Source organism: Peromyscus eremicus, chromosome 8a (genome assembly GCF_949786415.1).
Source record: "Peromyscus eremicus chromosome 8a, PerEre_H2_v1, whole genome shotgun sequence".
NCBI lineage: Eukaryota > Metazoa > Chordata > Mammalia > Rodentia > Cricetidae > Peromyscus > Peromyscus eremicus.
This window is the reverse complement of record NC_081423.1, coordinates 49,235,598-49,256,297: the sequence shown is the minus strand read 5'-3', so window position 1 is coordinate 49,256,297 and position 20,700 is coordinate 49,235,598. Positions and strand designations below refer to the sequence as shown.

Here is a 20,700-nt window from a genome sequence, read left to right as displayed (position 1 = left end):
GGTAGACATATATGGATAGGAAAATGGTTGGAATGAACTCCATTGAAATCATAACGGTATAAGACTGGGTTACACACCTCCTATATCTTTAGACATGGTTTCTGTTAATTCCATCCACTGACTATGTCTAATTCACTAGTTTAGATAGTGAAGATTCTTGCTCCAGTTTGTGATTCCTTCCTGTACCCTCCCTCATCTCCTCAAGACATGTCCCTACATGTGCTAGCACCCACTCACATTTGTGCTGTGCTTTACTCCTGCCACTGACAGAATGTCATGATCAAATAGGAAAAGAGATCAAGAGTGAATGTAAACTATTGAGTCCATTTTGGGTGTTTGTGTGTATATGGTTTTAAGGCTGGCCACTCTGGACTGGACAACCAATAAGGGGGGGGGCGGGGGGGGGGGGGGCGGCGCGGCTCATCAGCAGGTTCTATTTATATATATTTGTGTTTACATGCTCACACACATACACAAATATAATAAAAGAAAAAGAGGATATCAACTTGAGGGGGATTGTGGGAGGGGTCCGTGGGAAGATAACTGAGAGAGGCCAGAGGGAGGAAAGGAAAGGAGGAAGTGATGTAATTATCACATAATAAATAAATAAAATTTTAAAAAATTATATTTCAATTAAAAGCATTTTTTTAATCTGAAAAAAAAGTAAATGGAGCATCTACCCCACCCTACCCCCACCTCTTTCAGGTGCCAGACTGATCCCCTTCACTGGATTTCCAGGGTCAACAGCAGTTCAAGTTAATTTGTAGATCTTCAACTTTGAAATAAGATCCTCCCCACCCACCTTAAAAGTCACCCTTGCAAAAACAAGCTTTCGGGTCTTTCTCAGTGGGTGTTACAGCTTCCCTTGAATCAACTCCACATGTTCATCCCTGGCAGCCACAATTTCATGTCCAGATTATTGATGCCCGGATTCCAGGTTCTAGAGGAGGGCACCGAGAGCTGGGAAACTTAAGTGTCATAGTCAACACTTCCGGGTTACAGATGAGGACACTGAGGCCTGAGATCAAGGTCAACTTCTTTCTGTAGCAAAAGACACACCTGAGACCAGTCAGAGGCAGCTGACTCTCAAGCCACTCCTGGCTTTCTGTCTGAATTATTTCTTGGCAAAAATACCACTGCGCATTCAGGACAGTCAAGTGTATTTAGAATGAGCTCAGGGAAGAAAGCAGTTTAATTAAAAGAAAAAAAAAAACAGTTGAGTTTCAGTGCTATCCTCTTCAATTCAAGATGGAAATTAATTTATAATAACCTTATCTTTTATTCATGTCATGCTGCATGTTTCAGAGTGTATTGGCATCCTTTTCTTTCTCAGCTAGATGTGAAATAACAGTGCGTTTCTAATGGGCTGTAAGTCACTTAGTGCTGGAAGAACATAGCTGAGTCTCGGGTAACCGTTCAGGGAAGTCTGCAGCCACTGGGGAGTCACTTTGCTTCCCCTTTGATGAGTCATGATATTTAAAATTCAGAGGGCTGCTGCAGGCTTCAAAGCAGCTCTTTCAGATTGATCACCCCACAGCCTAACTCCATTAGCGGCCCAGGACAAAGAGAGCTCATCCATTTTCCTCTAACAACCTCCTCCTCTCTTCTCAGACCAACCTGACGGAGCTGAAGACATTTGGTTCCCCACCTCTGGCCGTCAGCAATGTCAGCGCTGCAGTGATGGTACTCATGGCCCCAGGGGGCAAGGTGCCCAAGGACCGCAGCTGGAAGGCTGCCAAGATCACCATGGCCAAGGTGGACAGCTTCCTGGATTCCCTAATCCACTTTGACAAGGAGAACATTCATGAGAATTGCCTCAAAGCCATCAGGCCCTATCTGCAAGACCCTGCATTCAACCCAGAGTTGGTGGCCACCAAGTCCTATGCAGCTGCAGGCCTCTGCTCTTGGGTCATAAACATTGTGAGGTTCTACGAGGTCTTCTGTGATGTGGAACCAAAGCGCCAGGCTTTGAACAAAGCCACCTCGGACCTCACAGCTGCCCAGGAGAAACTGGCAGCCATCAAAGCCAAGATCACTGTAAGTGAACTTAGAACCCTCCCGCCCAACACTGTCAACCTATAGAATACATAGAAAACCCTGGCCACCACCAGAGCCTAACAACATGATGCCTAAGGAGAAATCAAATGCTCATGCAAAATTTCATCCCCTTTCAACTGGGACAGTTTTTCCATTTCTTTTTCCAACACACATAGACCAGACAAGAAAAACTCACTGGGCAGTTGGTACATTGCTCTGGGCTAAAAAAAAAAAAAAAAAAAAAAAAGGGGGTGGGTTAAGAGGGGAGGGGAGAGGAACGCATATTACTCTCCTATGAGGAAAGAAGAGTCCCAGGGACACATAGCAGACTAAGAACAGAATCAATGGAGTCTCAGTTGCTCTCACATCAGTCAAATAGGAATTAAATGCTATTGTACTTTTGATAGTAAAGAACAAAAGGTTACGGCTTTGAGATATTTTTCTCCCTTGAAATGTGGGTTAGAGCTGTCTTAATGTTACCTTTTCTACCCATTATTTCCGATTCTGACGAGCTGTCAGTCTGTCTCACTTCCTGCAGTGTGAAGATGTGGGTGTGATGTGTGAGTGAGATGGTCATTTTTCTATGGAAGTTTTAAAAACAAGTCATCATGATGGAGTACCAGCACTCAGGAGCCTGAGGATTAGTATCCTGAGTCTGAGGCCAGCCTGGGCTACAAAAGGAGATTAAGTAAATAAGTAGTATGTTGTGGGTTATAGTGGTCCTTGCTCCATCTGAGGCTTGTTGGCATTTATAGACACTATACATCATTAGTCTGTTTCACTCAGGTGTGAAGGGTTGTTGTGACCTTGGGATTACACCTACTAGAGCAATGGTTCTCAACCTGGGGGTTGAATGATCCTTTCACAGGGGTTACATACCAGATATCCTGCATATCAGCTGTTTACATTACAATTCATAACAGTAGCAAAATTACAGTTATGAAGTAACAATGGAAATAATTTTAAGGTTAGGGGGTCACCACAACATGAGGAACTGTATTAAAGGGTCTCAGCATTAGGAAGGCTGAGAACCACCGTTCCAGAGAGAAGATTGCCTTTGAATTTCACTTTTACCATTGAAATGGATACTAACTGACTTAGTAGCAAGCAGGCAGCTTGGTAGAGCTCTTGCCTAGCACACATAATGCCCTAGGCTTGACTCTCAGTCAAAAAGACTAAAAATTAGCAAAGTGAGAGGTAGTCATCTTTAAAATAGTATAGTTAAAAATCTGCCCACACCAGCGGTAGTGGCGCACACCTTTAATCCCAGCACTCGGGAGGCAGAGCCAGGCAGATCTCTGTGAGTTCAAGGCCAGCCTGGGCTACCAAGTGAGTTCCAGGAAAGGTGCAAAGCTACACAGAGAAACCCTGTCTCGAAAAACCAAAAAAAGAAAAAAAAAATCTGCCCTTCTCCACAAAGTCCCACCCCTAACCAGAAGCTATTCCCAATGAATACCTGCTGGGAAAGGAAAAAACGGTTTTCTCCAGTGGAGTGTCACTGGATATAACAGCCATAATCCAGGGCGGTACAAAAGCCCAGAAATAGTTGGCCAACAGAAAATGAACTCATGTTTTATTTTGGGTTTTTTTGTCTACTTTTTTTTATTGGTTTTGCTATTTTTTTATCCTACTGGTTTTTGTTATTGTTGTTTTCCCTGGTTTGCTTTTTTCCAAGAGAGTGAGACAGAGAAAAAGAAGATGAAGTTGGCTTGGGTGGACAGGTAAGAAGAACCCGAGAGGAGTTAGGGGAGGGGGAAGAATATGATCAAAATATATTACACGAAAAAATGATTAAAATTTTAAAAATAAATAAGTGATGCGTCCATCTCAACAGACCTTGACTTCAATCTCAGCTGGGATATTTATTTCTTGTGTCTTCAGTAGGCCCAAACTTCAGTTCCCTGAAGGGAAGTAGACAGGATAACAGTACCTGCCTCAGGGGATTAGCCTGGGGATGGAAGACAACCATGCGTGGAGCATGAGCCAGAGGCAGCCTGTGACAAAGAAAACAGCAAGAAGGGCCTTGGGGACCGTGATCCTCACTGTGACTGCTTCCCCCTCACCCACCCCCACCTTGCTTCCAGCACTGTCAGTCACACACACACATCCAGCCACGGGCATGAGTTCAGTTGTTGCCAGGATCCAGCGTAAGCCAAACAACGTCCTGGATATCTATTTCCCCCACATGCATCCCGGGCAAACAAGACTCTTGCTGCGAACGCCTGGCAGTGATAAAGCAGGTTTCACAGACTGACAAGTAGGATTGTAGATGTGCTGCGTGCACATCTCGTGCAGCATGGGTTTATCGACGGTCAGGTGAAAATAGGCACAGGAAGGCTCTCGGTGGAAGATCATGGCAGACAGTCTCTCTGTGTATCGCAAATCCTTGAGACTGGGGCTGGGGCCCAATGCTAACATCTTTAAGATGCTCAATCCATAGCATCTTAATAAATAACAATAATAACTTTGGTGAAGAAACTAATCTCCTCTAAATACCTGCTTTGTAAACCTGGGTGTTCTTGGACCATTTCCTTAGAAGAGGTGGTAATGGCCATAACCAGCCTTCCATTAGTACAACATACCTTAAGCAGCCCCGCTGCCCCTTTTTTTGGGCGGAGGAGGACTTCCTAATAATTTTCATATTGTTCAGTCTCTTCCAGAAAAGTGTAAAGAACTGAATTTTAAAAGACTTTTTTACTCAAGTTATTTTAACTAAAGGAACATTTGGTCCAGAGGGGATGTTTTTTAAATGTTTATACCTTTCCAGGAGCCAAATTCATATGATGGGCCCACTCAACCTGGGAATGCAAGAAGAATATTTAAGAACACTTGGCTACCATAGGAAATGTTTCTTTTCTGCCAAAATATTTTCTGCTTTTAACAACCTCCTCTTCTTCCTGTACTTATACATTCGCGTATTAACATCCCAAGAACATGACCGCATACTTAACTACTACATCAGAGAGAAAGAGAACCCATCCTTTCCATGGAGGCTCACCTGGACCAAGGAGATGCCTCTCCAGGTGCTGCTGAGGTCACTATAGCCTTCTCCTTTCACACATGTATATACACACTTTAAAACATGTACACTTGTACACATACACACACTTGCTTTGTTGACTGTGTTTGGTCTCTAAGTGGTAGATTTTGGATGGCTTTTGTTTGGTCATCTCATTTTCATTTTCTGCAATAAGCATGTATTGACATTACAATTTATAAAGCAAAATAGCAATAAGAACAAGTTGGAAATTATCATAGAGCAGGGAAAATATCAAATAGTAGAGAAAGGTCCTCATAAGAAACAACATCCTCTTTTAATTTTTTGATCTGCTTTGCCCAGTGAAGGCCATCTCAGAGCTGACCTGTCTCCTTGGGCCTAGATCTCATATTTGCAGATGACTTAAGAAGTTGCTGTCCTAGTTAATATTCTATTACTGGGAAGAGACACCATGACCAAGGCAACTCTTATCAAAGGAAGCATTTAATCCAGAACTTACTTATGGTTTCAGAGGGTTAGTACATGCTCGCCATGACAGAGAGCAGATAGGCATGGTGCTGGAGCAGCAGCTGAGAACTTTGCATCCTGATCTGCAAGTACAAGGCAGAGGGAAAGGAAGAGAGAGACTGGGACTGGCATGGGCTTTTGAAACCTCAAAGACTACCCAAAGACTTCCAAATAGTTCATCAACTGGGGACCAAGCATTCAAATATATGAGCGAGTAGTTGTTGTGGTGGTTTGAATAAGAATGGCCCCCATAGGCTCATATATTTGAATGATTAATCATCAGGGAGTGGCACTATTTGAGAAGGATTGGAAGGTGTAGTCTTGGTGGAGGAAATGTGTCACTAAATGTGGGCTTTGAGGTTTCAAAAGCCCATGCCAGGCATCCAATGTCTCCACCCCCCCACCCCCCCACCTACACCCACCCCACCCCACCCCACCCCCCCTCTCTCTCTCTCTCTCACACACACACACACACACACACACACACACACACACACACACACACACACCCTGCTGCCTGCAGGTCAAGATCTAGAGATTTCAGTTACTTCTCCAGCACCACACCTGCTTGCCCCCATGCTCCCTGCCATGATGATAATGAACTAAGCCTCTGATACTCTAAGCAAGCCCCCAATGAAATGCTTCCTTTTATAAGAGTTGTCATGGTTAAAGTATCTCTTCATTCCAGTAGAACAGTGACTCAGACAATTGCTAATATTGAACATATCAGAAATTTTACATAGAAATAGGATTTCTGGCCATTATACACATAACCAGAAGATCCCCCTATATTATTCACTGCCCTGCAATTAACTAGTGTCTTCATATTGGAGTGAATGGCCATGTCGCATTTTGCCATCCGCCCATCAGTACCTGTTGCCTAATGCTGGACTCCTATCTGGCCGGTTCTCAATATCTCCTTGCTCTGTTCTTAATGCTAGGCTGCTATTTCTACTCCCTGTGTCTTGTTCAGGCATCTGACTGGTCTAAGTTGTTGATTTTGACATCTTCCTAGAAAATTTATGACAACTAGTTTTAGATGCCAGTGCTTTTTATTTCTTGCTCCATTGTGTAGGGGTGGCTTCCTGGGAGCCTCATCTTTCAGGATGAAGCTGTCTATCATCCCAAACTTTTGCTCTTCTCTCATCCTCTCCCTCCCAATGTCTGTCGTCATGACATTATTTCTGTTTTGTGATTGCCATGGCCAAAACTAGCTACATTGGCTTCTGTAACCAAAACTAAGTGTCTCTGTCCATAGACTGATTCATGAAAATTTAAAGAGTCAGTAACTTCCATTGATATTATGTGAACATCTCTATTGTTCACAATAGATCTAAGTGATACACAATAATTTTATTTTCTTTTTAAAAAGTATTTTTATGTGTTATGCATGCTTGCCTACATGTATATATGTGCACTGCACATATACCCAGTTGTCCTCAGGGACCAGACAAGGGTGTCAAATCCCCTGTAACTGGAGTTGCAGCTGGTTGTGATCCACCATGTAGCTGCTGGAAATGAAACCTGGGTCGTTTTTTAATTTTTTTACCGCCTCTTTTCCCCCGTGGAGTTTCTATCTTCCTTAATTAGATTATATCTGTGATTTCCTTTTGTGTAGCTGCCATTATTTATCCATTCTCCCCCCAGCCAGGTGCTCCGTCATGTCGCTGTCTCCAGTATCTTCCTCCCTTATTCAGAGAAGTTCAGAGTTGCAGTCAGTGCTGAGGATGAGCAAGGACCACTGGTTTATTTCTTGAGCTGTTTTCAATGGTGTCTGAACCCCTTAACACCTCCTTTCTTAGTTTATTATTTTATTTTGCTGTATCCCATCCTCAAGTCACTTTCTCAGGAAAGTGAAGTGGTAAGGGAGAAGCCAATTTTCAGAAGAGTTACAGTCTGGTAATGTGTTTATTTTGCTAACAAACTCAAGTTAGAACTTTGCAGCATGTGGAAATCTGAACTGTTCATTTCTGAACTGTCAACCTCCTGACCCATGTGATGCTCACCTATCCAGAAGCCCTTTGACCTTCTTATTTGTAACACCTGCTGCCCAGCACTGATGTACTCAGCTTTCATTCTTTATTTCTTCACAATTCTATACATGTATGTGATGAATTTTGATCATTTTAATACATAGCTTATTACCTTTCTTAGCTTTCTCTTTCCCACTGAAACCTTCCTAATCCTGCTCTTACTTCTGTGTGTGCACAGGTGTGTGTGTATCCCACTGAGTTTAACTAGGGTTGCTTGCATAAGCATAGATGGGGTGATTTATTGGCATGGGAAACTTACCAGTGGCTACATTGTTGAAGAAAATGACAGTTCCTCCCCAGGAACGATTAACTGTCAATAGACCCTCAGAGAAGGGTGGAGCCTCATCAGCCTCTCTCTCATCCATGGTAAAATGATGGACAACAGGCTCAGTCTTAGACAGATCCTGTGCAGGTAACCACAACTGCTCTGAGTTTAGTAGAACAACCATGGCATGTCCAGAAGCCAGCGTTTCCCAGCACAATTGCCCATCTTCTGGCCTTTATAGCCTCCCTTTTCCTGCCTCCCTGCACCAATGCATGCACACATGCACACACACACACACCTACACACACACACATACACACACACACACATACACATACCACACCACACCACATACACCATACCACATACACACACATACACACATACACACACACACACCACACCACACCACATAACACACACACACACACACACACACACACACACACACACACTTCTGCAATGTGCCCTGAGCCCCACAGGAAGTGCTGTCCATGTCCCTTTTAGGGCTGAATACTCCACAGTCACTTAATTTTCAGTGCTTTGACCAGTTAAGAGTCTGTGTGTTGACCACCAACTACTCGCGGCAAACAGAAGCTACTCTGACCATGCTTAATCTATGAGTGTGAACATAAATGTTTAGAAGACAATTCAACAATGTGTGCACTTAGCAAAACAACAGCAGTAGGTTCCCCCACACAGAGTCTATGACCACCTCCATTATGGAATTGGGGCCTGGTTTACAGGCCAAGGTATGAGTTCCCTCCTGTGGTGAAAGCAGCTGGTTACCCCCATAGCAGCCATGGCATTATTGCACCAGGAGGTGCATCCTCTTTGGCCAGTGGTGGTTGTAGTTTGTAAGGTTCACAGCTGGGTAAGGATACTAGTGACTTTTCCCTCCCAGCAGCCTGCTTGGCACCTTCTAGGACTATGAAAGCTAGCCAGCAGGGAGGAAGCTTCCAGGTCAGTTACAGCTCGATGCTCTTTATCCTGCCAACAAAGTTTATGGTATCTTCAGCACCAGGGTCTTACCATCTAGTTCTAGTGTGCAATAGAGAGAAATGGCAATGGCCCGCATTGTTTGGGATGACCCCTGTGGCCTCCTTGATCAGTGATTCTTAAGAGGGCATCCCATACCTTGGCACTTTGATTTTCCTTCTCAGAGGAGTATTACCCACCCAAGGCAGGGTATCTCCTTTCAAACTCTTTTTAAATTACACATTTAATAATCTTATAAAATAGTAGGCTTCCATATGGCTTTTCCATACCTTCTTAGTTTGAGATAAAGCCCACCCTCTTGTCTTCCCTATCCCATCCCCAACTTTGATCTTCACTTAAACCCCTCCACCTCCATACAGCTCCCTCTTTTTCCCATCACACTAATATCCCATTCTTTTATATTATTCATGCTGACATGGGGAGACCTACTGTCTTCAGCCCTCCTGACATATTGTTTTCTTCTTCAGCAATCTCTCTTCCATTTCCTTTGTAATCTTCTGCAATACAAGCAGATCGGATGTTGAACCTCCTAACTTTGTCCTCCGCCTTCCCTCACCCTGCTGGCACTGTTCATTTTCACAGGCTTATTGGGAGATGTCTGAAGTCGTGCATGGTTTCTAAGTTCCTCTTTTTTACCCACACCCCAATCGCTATTGTTTGTTTACATTAACAATAAAAGGGTGATTCCCAACAGTGGTTTAGTTCTCACCTCCATTTAATAAACTCCCGTTCTCGTGTTGTAGCCGAGCCATCTTGGACCTCTCTGAGAACTGGTCCCAAGACCTTGTAGCTGAGCCATCTTGGACCTCTCTGAGACCTGGTCCCAAGGCCCTTCGTGCTGTTCTTGTTGCTATGGGGAGCCCTGTCTTTCCCTCCGGTCATTGCTTCCCTCTTGTTGCTTACGTTCATCTAGGCAGTTGCTGACATCTTCTGTCTGTGGTGTCTCGGAGGAAGCTAAAATGGCATGGCCACTGTGTTAATGAACACACAGCAGCTGTGACTGCCCATGGAGAACCTGCAAAGACACGAAAGCTGGAGGGCGGCTAGCAGAGAGAAGGGGGCTTAGCAGGGATGGTGGGGATAGGAGAGAATAACAGGGTAGAATGAATATAGTCACTGTGCACTGTGTATAAGTATGAAAATGTCAGCAATTTAAAGATGCATTTTTTAAAAGCTGGTATTATCTCTGCAGACAAAGAGGCAGGTCTGACTGATAAGATTTATTTCTAAGATCAGATGAGCTATGCTGGATGCATCTGAAGTGCCAGAGTTTCTCCTTCATGGTGATGCTGCACTGGACATTTGGATAGAGATGCTTGTTGGGGTGCCAATAGGCTTCCAGTTAGCTCTCCTTCTGACCACCCACTCAGTCACACTTCCAGAATCTCCAGTTGATGGAGGTTCTGAAGATAAATAGCTTTTGTGGTGACCCATGGAAGCCACAGACTCCTCTGCCTTTCTCCAGCCATCCAACACCTCCGTTGGTGTGGACTTCCACCATCCTGCTGGATGGACTGACTCTCCCACCCCTGAGTAATGCCCATTGATTCACATGGTGCAGGGAGCTGATGACCGTTGAAATTATTTCCTAATCACTTTAGTGATTGCTTGGGAAGAAGACAAGGTGATGGGTATGTTCAGTCTGCTATCATTAATCCAATGCCCGCTGCTTTTTTAAAGTGCTAGTAGTGTGAACTCAGACACTATCTGCCTATCTTACACCTTGGCAAGGGCCAGCAAAGCAGCCTGGACTTTAGTTACCGCATAGGCACAGACGTTTGCAGAAGTATCTGCTGTGTGTCCCTGTGTCTTCACCAACGAGAATATACACTCTGAAAGTGACAAGTGTCATGTTTCCCTTCTTAATTCCTGATAAATTCAGAGGAAAATTGAAGCTATGTCTTTTCTGAAAAACATCCAGCCCTTATGATGATGGCGGAAAATGGATGAGGGCTAAGTAAAAGTTCCCGTAAAGGAAGGCCAGCCCAGCCTCAGCCTAGTGCGGCACATCTGGTCCGTGGCACTCCCAAGTCCCCCTCCAGGGGCCTGCAGCCATATTCTTGCTTCTCCAGCTGTGATGTGCTTTTGCCTCCAACAGCAACACCTGTGCTTTGTAATCTCACCGAACCCCTTCCCCCGCCCAAAGAGAGGTGGGACTTTTTCTGTCCCTTTGCTCTGCTCCATGTCCATCTCACCTCATTGCCTTTACACAAGCTGGGAGCGCTCAGCTTTGATCAGACATCTCTGGGCTTTCATCCCAGGCGCCCCCTGCAGGAAGAAGCTGAGGCTGTCTCTGGGGTGCTGCCTGAGATCACCCCTCATTTGGCTTCCTTTCCTCCCCTCTTCCTTGTTGTTCTTTGTCTCTTGGCCTCCCTCCCCCTACCCAGCATTCCCTTCAGAATCCTCTTCTCATGAAGCCTTATCTCGGAAGCACTAAGAGGTGGCTTGTAATTACTGACCAACTTTGCGTTCCTTCCTCCACAGCACCTTAATGAAAACCTGGCCAAGCTCACTGCCAAGTTTGAGAAAGCAACGGCAGAGAAACTCAAGTGTCAGCAAGAAGCGGAAGTGACCGCAGGCACCATCTCCCTTGCAAACCGCCTGGTGAGCCTGAGCTCTAATTACATTAGCAGAGTTTGTCAAGTGCCCCAGAAGTGTGACTGGATGAGCTCAGCTCAGTGCAGCTTTGACTGGCCTTGGGAAGGGGTGGGGGAGGGGGGGTATTAAAATGTGCAGAGATGCAGGGACTGTGTGACCTGAGAAGTGTGGCTTCTCGGTCATCTCTGGTCAAAAAGCTGATGTCGGAAAGAGGTAGTTAGACAGGTACGCTGGACCTACTAGACAGCGGCTGTGTGGCCATGCTTCCTGGATATGCCTGGGCCAGAGAAGCCGGCATTCTGTGGGTCAATTCCAGAGTTCTTATCCATGTAATATTTGATCATAAAGTGCAAGATTAGGGGCTGAGAAGCAGAAAGGAAGGAAACTGACTGACCCTGAACATTTCTGGATGTGACCTCATTTGTGCACACCTCTGTGTACACATAGGGAAATAGTGGAGAGATGGGCAGGTTCTGGCCTTCCAGAGAAAACAATGTCAGGACAAAGGTGTTTATTTTAGCATGTGTGTTGCTATGTAACAAATTACCCCCCACCCCCCAAAAAAATTAACTCGGGAGCAAGTGTAGATATGCCATCCTTAGTTGGGGTAGGAGAGAACTGGTATTGGTGGGTGTGGGGCCAGAAGAAAGTACTGAAGGGGTTGAAGCGGCATTTTGTCTCCTGAATTGGTTTGCTGGGACCTGGTGTTGGAGGGCTTCACAGTCCAGGCTGTGTTTATGAGATTCAGACTAATGGTACTTTCCTTCTTCATTCAGAGGAATGCAATAAACCAACCTGTTTTAGAAGAGAAAAATACCACAGTAACCATTCTATAAGATTTCACAGTCTTGTGGGGGCAGGGCTTTGGGTAGAGTTTAGCTTGCTGTGTTATCTCCATGCCTGGAGAATTCAGGGTTATTCACGTGGGGCTGGGCTGGGTTGGAGAGTCCAGAATAACTTCCTTCACCTGATAGGTACCTTGGCAGGTAAGGCTAGTAGGGTGAACTCAGAAGGGCCTCTCTCTGTCTCCATGAAATCTCTCTAGTAGCATCACCCTACAGAGATGTTCTATCCTACCCCAGGACTCTACAAGTGAGTGTGCAGAGAGACAGGAGGTAGAATGTGTCACTCTCATAAAACCTGGGGCCAAAATCTAGCACAGTGTCTGTCGCTTCTGCCTTAGTCCATCTAAATAGTTACGAGTCAAGGGGAGGGAGATGGATAACTCTTCTTTTTGCCTTGTGTCTGGCTTTGTTGTTGTTGTTGTTGTTGTTGTTGTTGTTGTTGTTGTTGTCATTGTTGAGATAGGCTCTCACTCTGTAGTCTAGGCTGGTTGCAAACTCAGTCTTCTTGCCTCAGCTGCTAGAGTCCTGGACTATGGAAGTGACCCACCATGCCTGACTTCAGCATCCACTTTTGATGAGAGGTCAAAGAATTTGTGGCCTTTTAAAATTCCTCCTGGCTCGTGTTTCTCTCACATTCAGCTGCAGAGACTAGAGAGCAGCTTCTGCTGAGAGTGATTTCTCTTTACTCTGTGGTCTTCACAGCACCACCCTCACCACAGACAAGAGAATGATAATAAATTCCTTCCTCACTTAATCCAGCTACAGCCATATTTCCTTAAGCCACGTGTTGTGGCCACCACTGGACTGAGCGATGGCTTAGTGAAGACACCAATCCACATGTGTGCCAGTTGCCATATACTCTGATGTTGCACTAAAACAGAAAATAGATTTCCCCTTGGAGTAGTTTAGACCAAGAATGAGCATAAGTATGAATTCTCCATTTCTTTCCCCGTGTCTTCACTGCCTCGTGTTCGTGGTCTGTGGCCTGTCTGCTGTATTTATCTAACCTGTACCTGCTGTCTGTCCCTAACAAAGGACTTGGCTCTGTGTTTACTGAACAGAAATTAATGATACGGGAATTAAATGGGAAATATTTTTTAACAGGAATCTTTAACAGAGTTTTACAGGGAAGAAGTTACTGTACTGACCATGACTGACCCAGGATAGCACTCAAAAACCACACAGATCTTAGCAACCAATAACATGTTGCTTCCAGGACTTATGGGATATTTGTTTTAAAGTTGTTTTGCTTTCAGTAAATAATTACCACAGCATATACATACGCATACTATATTATGGGTCAGGAGCATGGAAGTACATAATTTAAGATTAAAGCTACGCACTAGCTTAGGTTATTACTATTGGGCTATTAGTTTATTACTAGCTTAGCTGATTACATGGAATGGGCAAAACATGGTGAGGTTGGTTACATTGTTCTCATAAAGGCAGGTCAGAGTTAAACAGGCTGAGCACATAGGAGGACAGCATGTTAAGTACATAGTCCCAAACAATCTCAAAGACTGTTATCAGCTTGGATGCAAGGTCAGGCAGGAAAATGTGTCGCCACAGTACAGGTGGGACAGGCTGCTGCGCAACCTTGAGATGACCAACTTCACCAAACAATTTGGTTCAGAGAGGGCACCCTGCTGACACGCAAGAAATCAGCCAGATCTGGCTAGCCTGCCTCCCATCTAGCGCCTCACCTGACTTATAAAACTCAGCACAGCCTTCTCCATCAGATAGAGACTTCGCCATGTACATTTCCGTGAGAGGCTACGGGACCGGCTGAAGCCACTGCTGTCTCCACCAACAGAGATTCTGTAAGGAAACTTGGACTTCACTGTTCGAATCGAAGAATGGGGCAGGGCCATGGTGTGTTGGCAAATCACATCTTGCTTTGCTAGCTCTAACAATGTATGACAATCTTCTCTCAAGGAAAGAGATATCTTCCAAATATGAGCCAGGCCAATTGGGATGTGTTCTGCAGTCCTGGCACTTTGTACACACTCATGTGTGTACACTTCCTATCACTGCCTTTATTCACCTCTATCTTCCCACCCACTGGAAAATTGTTTAGGGCACATAGACTTGACTTTATTTTCATATCTCTAACACTTAGGGAGAAGAAAGAAGAAAAGCCTAATTTTCTAATGTGTCCTACAGACCACGCACTATGCTGAGTGGTAACACGCATGAACATCTTCGGTCCTCACAACAACCCATGGAATTGGTAGAGCCATCTCCACATGTAGAAAGGGCAGAGCCCTGCAGCCAGCATCCAGAATCTGTTATCATTGCACAGTCCATGTGATGTACAACACAGAGTAGGGGCTTGTGTGCTGGAGTGTCACCTGCAGCCAGGACATGGCTGATGGAAAGGGCCACATGGTGGAGAAGGATGCACAATGGTTTACTGGGACTTTGTGCTGTGGACATATGGCGTGTGACCTCCTTGACTAAATACACAGCTCTGTGGGATCCATCTGATGCTTCTCTCTCCTTTTTGCCCTTGGTAGGTTGGAGGACTCGCTTCTGAAAACATCAGGTGGGCCGAGGCTGTGCAGAACTTCAAACAGCAGGAAAGGACATTATGTGGAGACATTCTTCTCACTACAGCTTTCATCTCCTACTTGGGCTTCTTTACCAAAAAATACCGAAAGAGCCTCATGGATAGGACCTGGAAACCCTATCTGAGCCAGTTGAAAGTACGTACGTATGGCCTGAATTTGTCCTGACTGTCAGCCTGTGTGTACCACTGAGATCATGTGACCATCATAACCCAAACCTTCCAGTACTCCTTGCGTATGCACTGACACTCCCACTTGAGTGTCAGGCATGGGATACATACACACTCATATCCTCTCCACTGCCAGGCATTATATGGTCCTCTGTCCTCTGGTCCACCTAGAACCATGCCTTAAAGGGGTTCTCATGGGAACTCTGTGCTCTGGTTCTCCATGCTCTGGTTCTTTGATGACCTCTACCTCCTGGCTCATTTCCAAGTGGTAAAATCTGGGAGACACCAAAGGATCTCTCTGTTCCAGAGGACGTCACAGGAGCAGTGGAGGAAGTTTCTTCCCTGTTCTTCCTGGCCCATTGTCGTTGGGCCCCAAAACCATACAGTTTATACCCATGGCTCAGAAACACAGCTATAAAAGCAACTTTGTCCACCAATGCTCATGTGCTCCCTCTGTATATCAAAGTAATGAAATGGGGCGGGGGAATGCTGGTGGCTGACTAAAGGAGATTTCAAGCCTTAACTAGACCCTAACATTCCCTTGGCACATTTTTATAACTCAGGCGCATCTGTTTCCAAACACTAGCCAAAAACTCAGAGTGTCCTACATGCCATGCTGATGGAATACCAAAGATATGCCAGGCTGGGATGGCTTCAGCACGTTCATAGTCCAGTAGAGGGGGTCAGGTCCACAAACTTCAGCCGCAGAAAGAGTGAGCACAATTCACATTGTACCCTGAGGCATATTCCAAACCCCACCCATAACTACAGTCCTAGAATACCAAATGCATTTGTATAGTGATGCCTATGTTTTCCCACATCTGCTCATAAAATTCTACCCGCTGGATGACTTCATGAACTGGTTTTAAATGGTTACAGTACCATGAATAGCATGGATACTAGTTCAACAGTAACTAGTGGCACTAGTTGTGCTAACTTGTTGAACTAACAGCCCTCGTTGAGCTGTGAATTCATTCATCATGAAATCAGTGGGAGAACCATCAACTGAGAGAAGAGGCGCAGCTCTTAGCATCTTAGCGGCGTAGGGGGCTGGGCTTGTTGGATGTGTGTGAGCATTCTTACGCCGTAGATGCTTTTGGCAATGTCTTAGTCTATTGTCTGGTGCTCAAACAGTGCTGGAGAGCAGCTAATCAATAAAGAACTGATATTTACTTGGCTCTCGATACTGCAGTCTGGTGAGTCTGCTGTGGACCTCAGTACTTTGACATCCCATGCCAGAAAACAGAAGAGGAAGAAAAAGTGAGAGCCAGAGAGAAAGATGGGACCAAACTCACCTCTGTGACCCACTCAGCAGAAACTAATTCACTCCCATGGTATCCATGGGAGCCATTTACAGGGCAGAGCCACAATGACCTGCTCACTGGGGATTAAGTTTTCAACACCTAAATTTTAGGGAACATATTCTAACCACAACAAGCAGTCTGGTAAAGTCTATGAATCCCAGAATAATGTTTTATTCATAAGATTATAAAGAAAATATGACAAAATACATTTCTGGGGTATTTTGTTTTATTTTTGTTTTCTCTGTATATCCAAGGCCTACCTCAAACTCATAATCCTCCTGCCTCAGCCTCCACCACAATGCTTGGCCACATCAAGTTTGTCAAGGGAATTCAGTCCCTTCGTATTCTCCTGAGATCAGAAATGTGTTTCAAGCTGGGAACAGTGTCATATATATGTAATGTATATGTAATTACAGAAGTCAGGAGGCTGAGAAGGCAGGGTCATGAGTTTAAGGTCAGTGTGAGCTACATAGTTCAGATGTTGGAGAGAGAGAGAGAGAGAGAGAGAGAGAGAGAGAGAGAGAGAGAGCATGATACTATAGCATGGGCCTTCTGTTTCCTTCATTTAAACTTGTTTAACCTTTCACATCATGGCATGACATTCTCACCTATAAATGTCATACTCTAGAACCTGTGTGATTGAGTTATCCAAAATAAAACAAAAACTCACAAAAATATCATAATGTCTTAAGTTAATGATTTTTTGTGAGCCAACATTCACAGCTGTCCTGGGGATCATGGGGCCCAAAGGCTACCACTTGAACATGGTAGGAAAAGGAGATAAAAAGGTTTACACAGTTTTCCGGAGGTACCTAAGCAAACTGCAGAGACAGTTGAATCAAAGAGTTTAAAGGGTGTAAGTCTAAACCTCAAAAGCATTACACTAAATGGAAGTGGCCAGACACAAAAGGTCACATCGTCTATGATTCCATTTTTATTAAATATCCAAAATCAGAAAATCTATAGAGACAGAAAGCATATTGGTAATTGCCAGGAGCTTGTGGTAGAGAGACACAGGGAGGGATTGTTTAATGAGCATGAGGCTTCCTTTGGGGCTGTGAAAATACCTGGGAGAAGATGGATCGAGCTAGAGACTGCATAACACTGAGACTGTGCTCTCCTCCACCAAACGGTGTGCTTTACAATGGTTCATTTTATGTTGTGTAAATTTTACCTCTTTTTAAAAGTATATAAGTCAATGGAAAAGATTGTTTATAGAAGAATTAGGAGAGCTGAGAAAGGCCAAAATAGAAAAACAGAAAGGATATTCTAGCTCTGAGGGTACATAGAGGGACATGGGTGGAGTTCTCAGGGCTGGGGGTGTGCTCCTCAGCAAGCCCCCCGCAGGTATGCTTACTGGGGGAGGGCCTTGTGAGCAGCCTTGAGGAGGGAAGATTGGGGTAGGGGAAAGGAAGCTTCCCCAGCCCTTTGCAAGCTGGTAAATTAGATGAGAGGAGAAAGTGGTTTGTGTGTGCTAATACTGCCACCAGAAAACCAGTGTGAGAAACAGAGAACAGTGACAGAGAAGCAAATGTCCACATGGTTATGGATATTATAGATTAAAGATATAAATAATCAGGCTGGCAAGATAGCTCAGAACTACCTGAGTTAGATCATGGAGGCCCACACAGTAGAGGAAGAGAACCAATTCCCCCAAATTATACTCTTACATCCAAACACATGCCATAGCACATGCACACTCATACACATACATACACATGCAATAAGTAATTTTTTTTAAAAAAGACATAAACAAGCTGTAGAAGGAATTTGATTAAGATGAATATATTGAAGAGCAAAGAGTTGGTCACAGAAGGAATTTCTACTGTTCATCTATCAAGATACTTTCTGCAACAATCACACAGCCAGGAAAGCACTCTTCAGGGAGATGTTGATCTTGCTTTTAAAGGGGTTATGTTATGTGGTGAGATACTGTGGCTTCTCCCTCACAGAGATGGGGTTTTCCATTCAGAGTGTGCCTGTCACCTCTTCATCAGGTTCCCATCCCAGCCACCTCCACTCTGGACCCCCTGAGGATGCTGACTGATGATGCCGATGTGGCTGCCTGGCAGAATGAGGGCCTCCCTGCAGACCGCATGTCCATGGAGAATGCCACCATCCTCATCAACTGTGAGCGCTGGCCGCTTATGGTTGATCCTCAACTGCAAGGCATCAAATGGATCAAGAACAAATATGGAGATGAACTCCGAGTCACCCAGATAGGCCAGAAAGGGTAGGTGACTAGGAACACAATTTGACGCTGTTGCTATTTGTATAAGAAGGAAACATTGCATGGAACAGGTTTAAGCCCCAGTGGCTTTTATCCCCCCACCCCCACCCCTTCTGACCTCTCCATCAGGCAACTCTCCTGATTTCTTGCAGGTTTCCCTCTCATTTTAGGAAGTATTTCAGCAAGATACTTGGGTACCAGCTCTGTGTTCTTTCTCATTAGGAATCATGTGGTCAGTAGGATGACTGTAGTTCATTATTTATTAAACATTTCATAGGAAGAGAAGAATTCAAAGGTTCTCCAACACAAAGAAATAATAAATGTTTAAGGAAGAAGAAACCCTGTTTACCCTGACCATTGCATAAAGTATACATGTATCAAATCATCACTCTATACCCTACAAGGACGTACAACTATTATATACCAGTTAAAAAGATGTTGTACTTTCTCATCTGGGCACATTATCACCATCTCTGGTGGTGATAATTGTCTCTTGGACAATTAATATTGATTATCGAATAGACAATATCAGAATCACCTAGGAGATAAACCTCTGGGCATGCCTGTGGGAATCATCTTGACTAGGATAGTTTCTGACACTTGATTGAGGTGATTGAAGTGAGAAGACCCACCCTAAAAGTGGGTAGCACCATTCCCTAGGCCTGGGTCCCAGTCTGTATAAAATGGAGGAATCTAACTGGTAGTTTGAATGAAAAAGGTCCCCATAAGCTCATAGGGAGTGGCATTATTTGAAGGATTAGCATGTGTGGCCATGTTGAAGTAGGTGTGGCCTTATTGGAGGAAGTGCATCACTGGGGGTGGGCTTTGAGGTTTCAGATGCTCAAGCCAGGCCCAGTGGCTCACACTCTCTTCCTGCTGCCTGCTGATCCAGATGTAGGACTCTCAGCTACCTCTCTAGTACCATGTCTATCTGCATGCTGCCATGCTTTCCATCATGGACTAAACCTCTGAACTGTAAGCCAGCCTCAATTAAATATTTTCATTTATAAAAGTTGCTGTGGTCATGTTGCCTTCCACAACAATAGAACATTGACTAGGACAAAAGTTGGTTCCAGGGACTTGGGCATTGCTGTGACAGGCCTGGCTGTGCTTTTGTTTGGAGGGATGTGGCCTTTGGGACTTTGAATTAGGAAAGTAGTTGAATGCTTTAAGCAGAGTTTAATGGGTCATACTAGTAGGAATATGGAAGACAGTGCTGCTGAAAGTGATTTGGATGTGGCCTGTGGACTATTCCTATGATATTTTGGTGATAAATGTGGCTGTTTTCTGCCCTTGTCCAAAAATTCTGCCTGAGGCTAAATTAAGGAGTTTTGGATTAACAACATTAGCAAGGAGATTTCAAAACAGCCTAGTATTGATTATGATGTGGTTATTAGTGGCCACTCTTATGCAGATATAGTGAAAAGGAATAAGCTGAGCAAGGAAAAATAGAAAATGTACAGTTTGAGAAGAAAGGAGGCACCAGGAAGTTTTGTGCTCAAGGAGATAAACAAATTAAAGAAAAGCCTGCTGCTGAATGAAATAAAGGGAGTGGTGACCTCAGGACAAGATTCCACCCAGCTTAGCTTCTAACTTGTGAAAAGGACTTAAAGAAAATCATAGGGTGAGATTTGGTGGCACAAACCTTTAATCCCGGCACTCAGGATGCAGAGGCAGGCAGATTTCTGAATTCAAGGTCAGCCTGGTCTACAGAGTGATTTCTAGGGCAGCCAATCTTAGGAAGGGAAAGAAACCACTGAAAACATAAAGCTGGTGAAAATGTGTTTGAATGAGGGGGGCCATGTTCCAGCCCTAGCAAACAGAAGAACTTGGCAACTTCAGCCACATAGTCTGGCTTTATAGTCAAGGATACGAGAAAAGGGTTATGGGCTAAGGAAAGCTACTGAGGCTAGATATGTGTCAAGGGTGTCCCTGCATGGAGGCTCAGAGAGGTGATTAAGTAAAGCTGTGAAGATGAAGCCTGGATTTTGTTGGAGACCCCAAGACACTGGAGATGTCAAAATCATGGTATACCCACCAAGGTGAGCTGCTAACAGGATGAAGGAAATATGCTTCAGTCAACAAAGCTGAAAGGAATTGGAGATCTGAAGAAAGCTTTGACATCAGACATGGAGATGTAGAGTTTG

General features: G+C 44.5%; 1 protein-coding gene across 1 annotated transcript in view; it reads left to right on the top strand.

The window, feature by feature from the left end:
- Positions 1-20,700, top strand: part of Dnah9 (dynein axonemal heavy chain 9) — a 346,197-nt gene that overhangs the window by 247,808 nt on the left and 77,689 nt on the right. Inside the window, exons 50-53 of the mRNA XM_059270927.1 lie at positions 1,612-2,037; positions 11,324-11,443; positions 14,799-14,987; positions 18,321-18,556. Of these exons, the coding sequence (XP_059126910.1) occupies positions 1,612-2,037; positions 11,324-11,443; positions 14,799-14,987; positions 18,321-18,556 (971 nt within the window). The remainder of the gene's footprint in view (positions 1-1,611; positions 2,038-11,323; positions 11,444-14,798; positions 14,988-18,320; positions 18,557-20,700) is intronic.